At 30.9% G+C, this 15,833-nt stretch overlaps 2 protein-coding genes and 1 long non-coding RNA gene across 4 annotated transcripts; all 3 read left to right on the top strand.

The window, feature by feature from the left end:
* The first annotated feature begins 1,358 nt into the window (after window positions 1-1,358).
* On the top strand, window positions 1,359-5,172 carry LOC112702227 (uncharacterized). 2 transcript variants are annotated; one of them, XM_025753179.3, is made up of 3 exons: window positions 1,359-1,746; window positions 3,126-4,430; window positions 4,604-5,172. In XM_025753179.3, exons 1-3 carry the CDS (start codon window positions 1,564-1,566, stop codon window positions 4,829-4,831), a joined length of 1,716 nt encoding a protein of 571 aa, XP_025608964.1. In that variant the 5' UTR covers window positions 1,359-1,563; the 3' UTR covers window positions 4,832-5,172. The 2 variants fall into 2 exon arrangements, with proteins under 2 accessions (XP_025608964.1, XP_072055119.1); XM_072199018.1 differs by having other exon boundaries at window positions 1,463-1,746; window positions 2,059-4,430.
* A 618-nt stretch (window positions 5,173-5,790) lies between these two features.
* Window positions 5,791-9,190, top strand: LOC112702226 (receptor-like protein 7). The gene has a single exon (XM_025753178.3). It carries the CDS (start codon window positions 6,134-6,136, stop codon window positions 8,951-8,953), a length of 2,820 nt encoding a protein of 939 aa, XP_025608963.1. The 5' UTR covers window positions 5,791-6,133; the 3' UTR covers window positions 8,954-9,190.
* A 3,537-nt stretch (window positions 9,191-12,727) lies between these two features.
* Window positions 12,728-14,150, top strand: LOC112702225 (uncharacterized). The gene is made up of 2 exons (XR_011863603.1): window positions 12,728-13,020; window positions 13,706-14,150. It is a non-coding gene; the product is annotated as an uncharacterized lncRNA (long non-coding RNA).
* Window positions 14,151-15,833: the final 1,683 nt, after the last annotated feature.

The following is a 15,833-nucleotide window of genomic DNA, read 5'->3' as shown; positions in this document are numbered from 1 at the left end:
AATTTTATCATAATTACATTTAAAAAATGTCAAATTCTTAAATTAATTTATTTAATTGATAAATTTACTCATAACATCCATAAATTTATACACATAACATCCATAATTTTGTGCACATAATATTCATAATTTCATACTTATGATGTCTATAATTAATAAATTTTTATAATTAATATTACCAAATTTTAAACTATGTGTCTTATTTTATTCTGCAAATTATCTCATGTGCACTAATAAGTCATAATTTTAATTATTAATATTTTTTATTTAATATTCATATGTATGCTTATTTATTGATTTTAATATAACAAGTTAATAATTATTTCTAAAAATTTATTTTTTAATTTTTGTTTATATTTTATATTTTATTTTTTATTTTCTAATAGTCTATATGTAAAATATGAGTTGTATAGTAAAAGTTGTTAAAATTTGTTAATTTAATTTCCATAATTTCTACAGAGAAATTATATTTTAACGAGTAATAATGTGATTGAGGGATGTTAGGGATTTGATTTGAGAGAAACTGAAACTAATTTTAGAAAGAACATTAATGACTCTAACCACGTAGAATAAATGTGAATGATAAAAAGCGTGAGTGATAAAAAAATGTATATCACTTGCTTATCAAGAGAATGAGAATTTTTTCGTAACATTTCTATATTATAATTACTCTTTGGCTACTTAGCACTACCCTAACTATATATTATCATCACTTATTGTTCACATCTAGCGGCTTAATCAACTTAATCTATTTTTTTCCATGATTAAGATATGTATTTAGTTAAAAAGTATTTTAAAGACACGTACATGTTAACTAAGAGTATAATAATAAAATATTTAATTTTTTATTTTAAAAATTTTAATTCTTTTATAGACCATACATAAAAATGAACTTGATTAAATTAAAGAAGGATGAGTTTTACTATTATCCGTTTGTTGAATTTTTATTTTAAAGGATAAAGTATGATCTTTTACATAATTTAAATTATTTTTCTTTCATATTTTTTCTTATTAATTAGTCTCACCTATAAAATAAATGGTAAGAGATTATGTTTTACCTTCTAAAATAAAATTTAAAATTTAGATAATCTAAATCTTACCCGCTTAATCATATTTTCTGAGTATATACAAGTTTACCTATTTAACAGCAAAATGAATTCAAGAAATTAACCAGCACTCAAAATTCATTCAAAAAAAGGAAAAAGAAAAAGAAATTATTTGGTGTGAACTCTGAAGCAAAATCACAATTTAACTCTTATAGCAAAAGTAGCAGTGGGCTTGGGCTCATGTGAAAGGCCCAGATCCTTCTAGAATACAAGCCCCCTTCTTATTAAACCCACCCATTCAACCAACCGACCACTGCAAAAATAATAACATAAAAATAAATAAATAAAAAAACCACCCAAATACTTTGAACGAAACCAACAACACTATAAAGGAGAGACAACACAGCTTCGTGATCGTGCATGACAAATTCTTAGATTCACAAAAACCACCAAAAGCTCCTTCGTTTCTTCATCTACACGGATTCATCATTCACCAAGAACAACTAGAAACACAGAGATGGATTTTGAGCTGCGAAGAGCCAGAGAGAAGCTCGAGAAAGAGCAGAAGGAGAGGAAAGAGAGAGCCAGGTTGAAGCTTCTCAGGGAAAAGAAAGCCAAAGAAGAAGCACAGAAGCAGAGGGAAGCCATCGAAGCCGCTCAGCGATCTCGTCGTATCGATGCAGCTGAAGCTCAACTCAAGGTACCTCTTTTCCCCCAAAACCCCTTTTTTTCCCTTTAATTTTCTTTTGGTATCCAATTATGTTGTTGCTTAATTTTATCTTTAGTTTTGTAATTTAGTTAAATTTCAATAATTGTGCCCTTGACCTTGAGAATGAATAGCCTAGTTGAAGATTAGAGATTTATGATTTTTTGTTGTTCCCTAGAAAGGCTATTTTTTTTTAAGGTAGATACTGGCTTGTATGGATTGATTGAATCTTGAAATTAATGTTATGTATCCCTTTTGCACTCACCTTGGTGAGCTAAAGTTTTCGAGTTTGGGTCTTGTTTTTAGGTGAGTGGCCCACTCCAAGGTATAGTTTGTGGTGCCCAATGCTTGGACTCGTTTCTCTTTGGATTGGGTGAGATATACGTGGGTTCTTCTAAGAACTATGGCGGTGGGCACCTGCAAAGGCACTCCATTGCTCAGTATGATTAGAAGATAAATATCAAATTACTCCTAATGAATAATGTACCTGTGATCTAGCGAGTCACTTGTATTTATAAAGTTGTATTTAGGACAGTTACAAGAATTTCCAAAACTGCTCTGCGGAGCTTTAGCTAATCGTGATTGTGTTTTAGTGACCTTGTTTAGAGAGATTTGCGGAGAGATTCCTGTGCCCATTTGGGTTGGCACGTAGTTATTTGCTTTTATAGGATAAGTCCGTTAGGAGAGCAAAACACGTGCTCTCCACGTACTCCTGATATAGCACGTGTGTATTTAGTTTTAACCAGATTTCGATTAATAGTTTTACCTAAGTCGAGTTATAGCCAACGGACGGACGGGTCAGGTCAGGTCTGTTATGGGAGAATTAGGCTTTAGGACATTGGAGATGGGTGTTATCTTTTGTGTGTTATTTTTTACAAGGAATGGAGTTATCATGATTCATGAAGTGCAATGTACCAGTATATTTAATAGTTAGTTACTAGTGACAATTTGGTTCAACTCTATGATGGAAATTTGATCGTAGTGTTTCTTTTTTGTGGTTGCCTTTTCAAGTTTATTCTTCTCGCCCTTTTGCTAGGATCAGGGGATGTTGGATCTTGCGCTAGTATGATATTATCTGACTGAACAAACTGGTGGTGAAGGAACCTCATTGTTTGTTTTTCGATGTCTATGTAATTTAATGTTCCGTGCTTTTTTACTTCTGTACTTCTTTTCGTGTACATTCAATTTCACATTTCATTGTTATAATGTAGTTATGTTCATTAAGAAGTTATGAGCTTATGATATAGGAATGTTTACCATGCCTTGTGCAATATTTTCTTTTCCTGCAGTTGCTATTTTTATATCTGTTTATTTTACGTCTGTAATCAAATACTGAATATGTGATTTCTCTTCATTTGTGTTTCTTAATTCAGGCTGATCAACAGATGCAAGAAAGCCTTATTGCTGGGAGGGGAATTGTGTTTTACCGTTTGCTGGAAGCTGTGCCTTGTCAAGGTAATGGAGATAAGATAAAACTGCCTCCGTCTTGCTTCACAGAATTGTCTGATCAGGGTGCTCTGGACAAGGGGCCCATGTACTTCCAGTTGTCATTAGTTCACACTGAAGACTCTTCAAGCATTGAAGATATCAATAAAGAGAAGCAAGGGACAACCCATTCCGGAGTTTTGGAGTTCACTGCAGAAGAAGGTTCAGTGGGTCTTCCTCCTCATGTATGGAGTAATTTGTTTTCTGAAGGCATGGTAAAATCTCCATTAGTTGAAGTTCGCTATGTTTGGCTTCCGAAAGGGACTTATGCGAAACTTCAACCTGAAAGAGTTGGATTTTCAGATTTGCCAAATCATAAGGCTATCCTTGAAACGAGTCTTCGGCAGCATGCAACTCTTTCCCAAGGCGACATTTTAACCGTTAACTATGGAGAACTTGTATACACATTAAGGGTGCTTGAGTTGAAACCTTCCAAAAGTGTATCTGTGTTAGAAACAGATATTGAAGTTGACATAGTTGATCCTTTTACAACCTCAGACAACATAGATCAGCATGTTCTGCTGCCACTTGCGATTGGGTCATCACAAAGTGGAACTGTAGATGAAGGAAAGTTTGTCTATTACAAATTCTCAATCGACAATGGCACCTGGGAGAAAATCTCTAGTGGGAATTCTAGTGTAGAGATAAAATTGGAATCAGAAATAGATGGAGGAGATACTGATCTATTCATTTCTAGACATCCTCTCATATTCCCTACACGGCATCAACATGAGTGGTCTTCCCATGATATTGGTTCCAAAACGTTGATTCTTACTTCAAAAGATAAAAAGTTAGGAGCAGGGAGTTACAGCATCGGTATTTATGGCTTTAAGGAGATGACTAAGTATAATATATCAGTCACAATTCAGGACGACTTCAATCAAAAAGTGGGTCAGCAAGCATCATCATCTTCCATGTCATCTGCTGGGACGGATACCGAACAATGTAGGAATTGCAAACATTACATACCTTCTAGAACTATCGCGCTGCATGAAGCATACTGTAGCAGGCACAATGTTGTCTGTCAGCATGCAGGCTGTGGAGTTGTTCTTAGAATGGAAGAGTCCAAGAACCATATTCACTGTGATAGGTGTGGTCAAGCTTTCCAGCAGGTAGAATTGGAAAAACACATGAAAGTTTTTCATGAGCCACTTCACTGCCCTTGTGGAATAATCCTTGAGAAACAGCAAATGGTAAGTTAATTCCCATCTTCATTCTTTTATTGCTCTCTTTTGATGCCCTTACGAATGTATTACTATTGTAGTTGGCTTAGATATGATGTTTATTTATAAAAGCAGTGCCAAATCACAAATTCCTTCATCTTATTTAAATTTATCTGATAAATATGTTTTTACATTCTTGTTAGGTTGAGCACCAAGCTTCAGTTTGCCCCTTGCGGTTAATTTCATGTCGGTTTTGTGGTGATATGGTACAAGCTGGAAGTTCTGCCATTGATGCGCGTGATAGATTAAGAGGATTGTCTGAGCATGAGAGTGTTTGTGGGTCGAGGACAGCCCCTTGTGACTCGTGTGGGCGTGCAGTGATGCTGAAGGACATGGACATACACCAGATTGCTGTTCATCAAAAAGGCTAATTCATTCTTGTGTTGTTCAGAGTCCTGATACTGTATTTGAACATGGGAGGGATATCATTTGAGTGGCAAAATAGAAATGGAAAGAAACAGTAACTCAGATTGTGACCCACAAACTTTCTATTTTGCCTTTGGGTTGCCATAATTTTTGGTCTCTGGATATATAAAATTGTTTGCACTCAATATGTACGAAATGATGATTTCAGCTATATCTATGGTTATGGAGAATGTGTTCCAAATTCTTGTACAAGACACTTTTACAGAACCTCATGCGTAGTGCAATTATTTTTCATGTGCAAATTCTTAATAGAATGCATCATATATATTGTCAACTTATTATAATACATTTCTGTGCTTTTATTAAATATTGTTTTGAAATTTAAATGAATGAAAAAATAATCTAAGCACTTCCAGAAAAAAATGTTAGTCTATATCTTATTTCATTTGATAAAGAAATATTATGAAATTGAATTGGCCTATGAAAAAATATTCTCAGTTGATATGATATATATATAATTTTAGACTTCTAGTAGAAATGACACTTTGACTGAAAACATCGTAAGATTATTGTATATGACACTATATGCATGATTCTTCTTCTTTAGTTCTTTGTGGTAAGAATTTTAGTTACAGAAAATATGTTTTAAAATTTTAATTAGATGGTGAGAAAGAGTTGGAGTTGTTCAAGTGTTAACACTTCTTAGCACTAAATCTGAAGAATCTTTTTTCAATTGGCATGTTATTGGTGGTCCAACTCTCACTTGTTGAGCATCCACGAAAAAGATTTGTTACTTTGATTAATTAAGATAAGTGTGATAGAAAATTTGAAAAGAATTGAAGAAAACTGAAAATAAAAACATTTTTTTGCATTGATTATGACTTTTAATTATTGACAACTATTAAAATGAAGATGTTAAAAATATTTTTTTATGATAATCTTTGTTTAAAAAGTGTAACTTATTTGTTTGTCTACACTTTAAATAAAAATAATACTTTTATCACATATAAAAATTAAATCTTACAATTCATCATGATCAAAATAAAATATTTTTATATAATAATATCTTTATTAGAATAGCCACCTTAATTATTAGCTTGTTGGGTCTTCATTCTCCTTAGTCCATATCATGCAACTTTTCCCCATTATGACAAAAGTTATTCAACGCGCTTTGTGGAAAAATCTTGTGTCTTCACACTGCGAGTACCTAGTAAGCATCACACACTACACTAGAAACTAAGTTTGAAGAATATTCCACGCGCTGGCTGATGTATATAAATTTGCATTCATGAGTTGCATTGAATGCCATGCGCCACACACATATACACAAATATAGTTTTCTAAACATAATGATGAGGCGTTATACTCTCTTGTTGCTTCTTCTTCTTGTTCATAATCCATCTTCCAGTTGCTCATCGGTGTTGCCACTGTGTAACCACCATGACAACTCAAACTTGCTCCAATTCAAGAACTCATTTTCCATTAACACTTCATTGTACAAAGATTGGCCGGCGCTTTCCTCTTGTTACAACAAGATAGCGTCGTGGAACAATGGTACGGATTGTTGCGAGTGGGATGGTGTCACATGCGACACCACGTCAGGGCACGTGATTGGCCTTGACCTCAGTTGCAGCATGCTCCAAGGCGAGTTTCATCCCAACAACACTCTGTTCCAACTCACGCATCTTCAACAACTCAACCTTGCCGCCAATGACTTCTCCGACTCTCCAATATATCCCGGAATTGGTGATCTTGTGAGTCTCACGCATCTCAATCTATCATGTTCATCATTTGGCAATCATATTCCCTCCACGATCTCTCGCTTGTCTAAATTACTCTCACTTGATCTCTCGTCGTGTAATCATGAACTGAGACTTGATGAATCAACATGGAGTAAACTCATGGGTAACACCACTAACTTGGAAGTGCTGGTTCTAGATGGCGTAGATATGTCTTCTATCAGAAAAATACCAGATTCCATAGGCCACTTGAATTCTCTTAACCAACTACGGCTACGGAATTGCCAAATTGATGGATTAATTCCCGTGTCTTTTTGGAATCTCACTCAACTAACTCATTTGGAACTTTTAGGAAACAGACTTCATGGTGAAATTCCATCTTTGCTTTCAAACCTCAAACATCTCACCTACTTAGATCTTAGTTCTAATAGTTTCAGTGGTCACATCCCAGACGTGTTCGACAACTTCACTAAATTAGATACCTTGCAACTTTCTTCTAACAATCTAGGAGGCCAATTGCCACCATCACTTTTTCGTCTATCCCAACTTAATGTTCTAGATTTGTCATTGAATAGCTTAGAAGGCCCAATTCCAAGTAAGGATACAAAACTCTCAGAAATAACGTCCCTGATTTTGTATAATAATTCATTAAATGGGACAATTCCAAATTGGTGTTATTCTTTGCCTTCATTGATATTTCTAGATCTTGGGCACAACCACCTAGTAGGACCGATAGGAGAATTCTCGACTTATTCTATGAATTATTTGGTTTTGTCGAATAATAAATTTCAAGGTAGTTTTCCAAATTCAATATTTAATTTTATAAATCTTACCACTTTAGATTTATCTTCAGCTAATTTGAGTGGTCATATAGATTTTCACCAATTTTCAAAGCTCAAATCTTTAAATTTTCTTGATCTATCTCACAATGCTTTTCTCTCTATTAACCTAGAAGACAATGTTGACTATCTTTTACCTAACCTTACTGTAGTAGGTTTATCTTCGTGTAAGATTACAAAATTTCCTAAGTTCCTAGAAAGCATTGAAGATCTATATGTACTAGACCTTTCTGATAACCAAATTGAAGGGGTGATTCCCAAATGGTTTAATGACAAGCTCTTGTACAAATGGAAGAACATGCAGTTCATTGATCTCAGTCTCAACAGGCTGCAAGGAAATATTCCAATTCCATCATATGGCACCTATTATTTTTCAGTCTCAAAGAACAACTTCACAGGAGGCATTTCCTCAACAATATGCAATGCAAGCTTCCTCAATATGCTAATCCTGTCTCGCAACAATTTGACTGTCAATATTCCACAATGTTTGGGATCCTTTCCTTCACTCCTGGTTTTGGATTTGCAAATCAACAACTTTTATGGAAGCATACCTGGAAACTTCTCCAAGAATAATGCTTTTGAGACTATAAAGTTGAATGGCAACCAATTAGAGGGACCAGTACCACAATCGTTGGCTCATTGCACAAAACTGCAAGTTCTAGACCTTGGTGACAATAACATAGAAGATGTATTTCCCAGTCAGCTAGAAGCTCTTCAGGAACTACAGGTACTCAGTTTGCGAAATAACAAATTTCATGGTACCATCACTAGTTTGAGTATGAAGCATCCATTTCCAAAGTTGAAAATTTTTGATGTGTCTAATAACAAATTTAGTGGCCCTTTGCCAATGCAATACTTTCAAGAGTTTCAAGGAATGATGACGACTCTGAATGAAAATACTCAAGCTGATAGTTTGGAGTATATGAGCGCGCATGCTAATGCGACCAGTGTACCATATAATGACTCTGTTGTGATCATTATGAAAGGTCAAGAGAGAGAAATGTCAAGGATATTAACTATTTTCACAACTATAGACTTGTCAAATAACTTGTTTGAAGGAAAAATTCCACAAATTCTAGGAGAATTGAATTTTCTCAAAGGGCTTAACCTTTCTCACAATAAAATCAGTGGTAACATTCCACAAACTTTAGGTAATTTGACGAGTTTAGAATGGTTAGACCTCTCATGGAACCAACTGAAAGGTGAAATACCTCTGTCTTTGACAAATTTGAATTTTCTATCTGTCTTGAACCTTTCGAAAAACCAGTTGGAGGGAGTGATACCTAGAGGAAAACAGTTCAATACATTTCAAAATGATTCCTACAGAGGAAACCCAATGCTTTGTGGATTCCCTTTGTCAAAGTCATGCGGTAATGATGAAGAACAACCACCTTCAGTATTTCCTGAAGCCAAAGATTCATTATTTGGGTGGAAGTCAGTAGTAGTGGGATATGCATGTGGAGTGGTGTTTGGGATCTTCCTTGGAAGCTTGTTTATCAAGACTGCGAAACCATTGTGGCTTGCCAGACTTATTTGTGGCTATACTTAACAAAACATGCACAGAAGATCAGAGGCCATGCAAAGCATCATGTTTTTTCCTTCTTTTTTTTTTCTATCATGTGAATTTTTCTGTTTGTGAAATAAAATGTGTTAGATATCAAAACTTTGTGATTTATCCATGCTTACATCATTATAGCTTCATCAATGCCAAGAATTAAATGTACCACCACTCTTGCAATGAAATGAATGCCAAGAATGAAATGAATTGAGTTATTTACTAAAGAAACTCTATTTCTCTGTTTTTGTAGCGAGTGTCCTGAGAGTGAGAGAAAAATGTATAATTATGTTATATGCGAGTGATATTGATATTGAAGATAATTAACTCATGAAAGTGTGTTTTTCATGATTCATGAAATGTAAATATTATAGTTAAATTTGTGAAGTGCATTGCAGATGCTATTATTTTTTTCTACAAAAATGTAATTTATACACTAAAATCAGCTACCAATGTATTTCGATATAAATACATGTGTGGTTTAGTTTATTTTCGATGTATATTTATATTCTAACATGTATTTTATATTGTCGAATCTATTGTACAAAAATCATACACATTCTTTATTCTTAGTTAAAAGGTGTTATGCACCATAACATTAATTATCATTAAAGTAATCTCAATTTTTATATACAGATTGTTGTTCATCAAAACGGCTCATTCATTTTCATGGTGTTCATGGTGAATTTGAATTTGAGAGGAATTTCATAGGAGTGACAAAATAAAAATGCAAAGAAATAGTAATTCAGATTGTGAATCATAAACTTTCTGTTTTGCTACGGTTGCCATGATCTTTGGTCTCTGGAGTTTGGACTCTGGATATATAAAATATGTACGGAATGATGATTTGAGTTATCCCTATGGTTATGGAGAAACTGTTTTCTGTTCCAAATTATTTTTCATGTGCAAATTCTTAATAGAATGCATCATATATATTATCAACTTGATTTTTATAACTCATTTTGCGTGCTTTTGTTCACACATATTATCATGTTAATTTTTATAACTCATTTTGTGTGCTTTTTATAGAAATATGTTTTTAGCATGCACTATCTAATGCAAGATCCCTCATCCAAAAATGTGCCATCTCTATTAATGAATAGACTATGCATGAGTCATCTATTATTTCAACTTCTTGTGAATTAAATATAAGAAAACCTATTATATATTGATTTGTTGCTTTTGTTTGATTTAAAATAATTTGTCATTGCTTGCTTGAGTTATTATATAGCTTATTAATGTATTAGATAATATATACTCATATATTCAAATGTCACCTGGCTGAGGAAGAATTACAAAGGATAAAAATATGCGGATTAAAAGTTAAATCTTAAGACATATTTTTTTTATTTAGAAATATCTACTATTTACGAAAATTGTTTATTTTTTAAGAAAATAGTAAGGTAAGGCCATTCCAACAATTGATCATTGTCTTGGTAAACTATTGCCTCACCAACTAGCTAATCAGACGCGAGCCCTTCCTCCGGCGGATTCCTCCTTTTGCTCCTCAGCCTATGGGGTATTATGCCAAAAGTAAAAAAATTCCATCCTTCTCTTTCTTTCTTTTTGTTTTGCCTCCCAACGACGACATGGAGAAAAAAAGAAAGAGCTCCTAACTAATTGAGGACTCCATTAGCTCGCCTGACAGATGATTTCATTACCCTCACCAGCAATTTCATACCAAAATTTACAATTTTAAAAAGAAATCGAAACTGAAGTTGATAGAATGTACACACAGGATCCTTTTACGAATTTTAAATTTGCCAAATGAGCTAGAATGTTATTTTCGATTAAGCTCATTTTAATAAGAAAATTAACAGTAATTCTGATTAAGATGTAACTCATGAATTATAACAGAAAATATGTCTTATAAATGATGTCACGCATTATAATTTATTTTGATCTCGAAGCACTTAAGAAGTTCTTTTTGTTGAATTAATCAACATAATTGTGCTGTGACATTTAATTTGAAGATATGGTTGTCATTTGATATAAAATGATTATTCACGTGGAGTTGTTTTAATATAAAATTGATAATAAAAATTATTAAATAATTTAACAAATTTAATTAAATTATCGTTTAACAATTATTAATTTTACATAAAAGTATCTCTACATGAGTATTTACTACGTACACATATCTATGAAGACAAATAAATTGGCTTTTATCACTCGTGGTGGATCGGAGTGATGAAGCAGCTTTCATTATTAATTTATATAGTAATATGTCAATAATAAAACTCTCTTGACGATGAGTTTAATTAAATGTTCATGTTACACAGTTTATCTGTGTCTTATTGACTAATGTATTTTGCTGTCAGTGTATGTCAGATTTCAAAATATAGCAGAAAAATGACATAAGAAGAAGAAAATTCTTTAAATAATGAGTCAATGAATTTCCTTTTGGATTTTATGTTTTAGCAAGAGATGACACGTGAATTTCATTTAAAGTAAAAAAAAAATTCATAATATAATAGCTAAAGCAAATAATTAGTGGTCTTATTTCAAGCCTTCGCCTTTGGCATTTTATTTATAAGCCAATGGCCGATCAATGAGAACACAGTCTTGTCGTTTCCCTTGTTTTTCTTTTCTTTCTTTCTTTCTGTTTTGTTTTTTTTTTTTTTGTCATATTCCTTTTGTAATATTCATTTTTTTCATTTCATATACAGTATACTAAAATAATTTAAATTTTTTATATTTATTTAAACAGACTAATAAATTAATTATTAAATTAATTTAATTTAGTTATATTAATTGGTATTTGTTAATACACTTTTTAATATAAATGTTGCTGTACTTTATCAAGTCTTCTATATACATACGAGTCTATGCTTTGATATTGATAGTAGTCCTGCTACATTTTGCCATCAAATTTGACCACTTTGTCGTAACATATTTGTATCGTACCATCAAATTCCACAAGGTATAAATATAAAATAATATAAGATTAAAAAATCTTTCATTGAATTTTAATTTATAGTGTTGTGTTGTATTACCTTGTCGCACTCTAACATAATAAAATTCTGTGAGTAGTGTGACTTAGTTATTAGTATTACAAAAATTAAATTATCTAAATTTGGTATAAATTAAATTACGTGACTTAGATAAAGACATTTAAAATATTTTTAAATATAGATATTTAATTTTGTCTATTAAATAACTTATTATATATTAAATTTTTTATATATAATATAATTTAAAAATATTATTTTTATTAAAAAATATTATTATTACTTTATCAAAAATTATTATCTTAAAATCTTGCTAAAAACATTCCACAAGTAGAAAAATGACATAAGAAGCAGCTAAGAAAATTCTTCAAATGATATCATTCAATCACAAGCCAATACAGGACAAAAATCAAATATCCTTAATTAATGATTTTATCTAACAATTTGGGATTAAAATTTCATTTGGACGGAAATAATAATTTCCTCTATTCGTTCCTAAATAACTAAGGGCAAGAGTTAAACTAAGAAATTAAATGTTTTGTAAATTCAGTAAATTATTTTTATTTTAAATTCTAAACTCATTTTCTAAATTTTAAATTCTAATTTTGAACTGTAAATTAAAAAAAAGAGTTAAAAACAATTTTATAATATTCTGTTAGTTATTGTGGTCACTCTATTAATATCCCAATTGGAGAGTCCAATTATACTAAAAGGTAAATAAATTAACTAAAGTATGTCTTTAGTCAAGTCAACTTGCCACTTAATAATTTCATCAAAAGATACAATAATTTGAGTAGGACGCATGTGCTGCTGCTTTAGTTTCTTAGGGACATTATCTACTTTTCCAACCCATATCTTGAAAACCTTTTTCTTTTAATTTGCTAGGCGTCTTACTTGACTCTTCAAACCTTTGTGACTATAAATACATGATTATTGTGTGGCTCTATGCAAAACCAAAACTGTTCTATCATATTATACTCTCATTCACTGATTATATTCCTAATAATCATAAGATGATGAAGCCCATTTTTGTTGCATTTTTGCTTTTGGCTTCCCTAATCTTCCTTCCTTCTTCAACTTTAGCTGCTCGAATACTAGCACACAATCAGCGTAAGAGTTTCTATTAGATGTACAATTATATATATATATATATCTTAAGGAAAAAAGGACAAATAGGTCCCTGACATTTTGCTCCGCGGACATTTTCGTCTCTAACCATTGAAAAATACTTTTAAGTTTCTGACTTTCATAAAATTTGGACGGATCAGTCCCTGACGGAGGCATTTGGACGGAGGAACTGATTTGTCCAAGTTTTGTGAAGGTTAGGGACTTAAAAGTATTTTTCAATGGTCAGAGACGAAAATGTTCGCAGAACAAGATGTCAGAGATCTATTTTTCTTTTTTTCTATCTTAAATTTGTAAATAAATAATTTAATTAATACGTTTTTATTTGATGTGAAAATCTAAAAAATGCTTATGATTATATATATATATATATATATATATGATATGCTAAGTATGTATTATATGCTTAAATTAATTTTTAACATTTTTTAAAAAGTAACAAATAAAATTTTAACAAATAAAAATAATTTATCTAATATTCTAAAATAACCAAAAATCAATTTATTAATTTATTTTATTAAAACTTAATATGCCCGAAACAAAAATTATTAATGATGTTATTAGAAAATACTAGAGAATGAACGCTTCTATTATAAAAAAAATAAAAAAAAAGAGAAAAAAATTGTTAATCGCTTATAATTTTTGTTAATTACTTATATATAATATGCAGGTGGTGATGAGAAAGAAGCATATAGAATAGGAGGAAGAACAGCTCTTAATCCAAATGGAAGAGGACATGCTTATCCAGAAGGAATGGGAAGAGGAGGTGGAGGAGGACATTCTAGTCCTTTTGTAAACCCTACTCCTGTTCCTTCCTATAAACGATGCAGCGCTAATAATCCATACCAGGGTGAACCTTGCCGCCCCCCAGCCACCAAATAATTAAGCATTATCTAACACTTCATTAATTAATTGAGGTCAAAGAAGAAGCATATGTTTTTGTTTTACTAGCCAGTAGAATAATCGAACTCAATGTACGTTTTTTATTTCTGTGGAAGAGTGCTGATATATGCGTTCAGCTTTGAGTTTGTTGTAATAGTGCTTATGAAATAAAACCATATATTGGCCTGCTTCAATTTTCAGGGCTTGTGAAATAAAACCGCTACTTTCTGCTACTTATATTAGATTTCCTTTTTTCTTTGGAGCATATATAACTACGTCATCATCAAATATTCATAAAATAAAATTACATTTGTTCCAAAATTTTACTTTTAAATTGGTACGTAAAACCAAGAGCATTACTTTCTGCAACTAGCTAGCTAGATTTCAATTCTTAAATGATGATCACTTAAAAAGGAATAATTGTCGTAGAAAATTGATGCTAGCTAGTCCGGGTAGTCCCATTTACATTATTGCAATAATTCTTTCTTCTTCTATATATGAAATTACTAAAAATAGCATATATATATATATATATATATATATATATATATATATATATATATATTTCAATGTCAATATACTTTTTAATATAAATATAAAATATTGTCGTAACAGATATGTATCATACCTTCAAATTCCACACGGTATAAATATAAAATAATATAATATTAAAAAAAGACTTTCACTGAGTTTCAATTATATATATATAGTTCTGTCGCACCCTAACATAATAAAATTATGTGAGTAGTGTGATTTAGTTATTAGTATTACGAAAATATTAAATCACCCAGATCTGGTGAAAATTAAAGTAAATCATGGAATATCATGTTTTTATAAACAACTATATTATGTATACATTAAAATTAACTATTTGTATAAAATATATATATGTTGTAATATAAATAAATATTAAAAATAAATTAAATTATATATATTTATATAAAAATATATTAGTAACTAATTTTAGTGGTTATTTTTAATATATAAATAATATTTTTTTCTATAAAAGCGACTCATCATTTTGTTTCGTATATGGTGATTCACAAAAATAAGAAATGATTATTATTGTACAGTATAAAACTCCGGAGAATAATCACAGCCATTTAACCATCACTAGGAAATAAGAGAAACTTCAATTTCTGAATGGAAAGAAAAAGTTTGATTATTAGTATAAGAATTTCAGTGTTGGCAAGCAATAATAATGTGAATGTCTCTAAAATTATTCAAATAATTAATATAGTTTAAATTTCGTCCAATCCCAAGCCTACACTATCCTTAAAATGTCATCATTCACTACTATCACGTATGTTACTGAACAAGTCTTCTAAGTTCTAATTTATTTATGAATTCAAGTTAGATAATCAATACCCAATCATTTAATTATCAGTCAGGTAGTGTTTGGTTGAAGAGATATAGATACGATGACATATGTCTGTTTGATTTGGTGAGACACAGAAGACATTAAATTTATGTACTTTTAATTTTGTGAGATACTGAGACACAATTTGTGAGATATTAATTTTTTATTCTTTTATTTTTATTAAATTTTTAAAATTTGTCCTCTTATCTTTCCAAACCTTTCTTTTTTCTCTTCTTCTTTTAGATTCTACAATCAAATTTATCTTTTTATTTTTTAAAAAAACATTGTACATTTAATTTTTTATTTATTTTAATTTTGATCAATCTTTGATAAATTCTGAGTTTTAATTTTTTATTTTTTTAAAAAAATTATATATTTAATTTTTGAATGATAATTTAAGATGATATTAAAAAAAATAAAAAATATTAGAAGAAATAAAAATTCAATTAATGGTAACGATATGTAGTGTTTGGAATTGGAATAATAGATATACAGTAATGGTAGTAAAATTTGTCGTTAAATAAAGGATAACTCAGTTTTTTTTTTAAATATGTGT

This window comes from Arachis hypogaea, chromosome 7 (genome assembly GCF_003086295.3).
Source record: "Arachis hypogaea cultivar Tifrunner chromosome 7, arahy.Tifrunner.gnm2.J5K5, whole genome shotgun sequence".
In the NCBI taxonomy this organism is placed as follows: Eukaryota; Viridiplantae; Streptophyta; class Magnoliopsida; order Fabales; family Fabaceae; genus Arachis; species Arachis hypogaea.
This window is presented reverse-complemented; position numbering and strand designations above follow the sequence as displayed.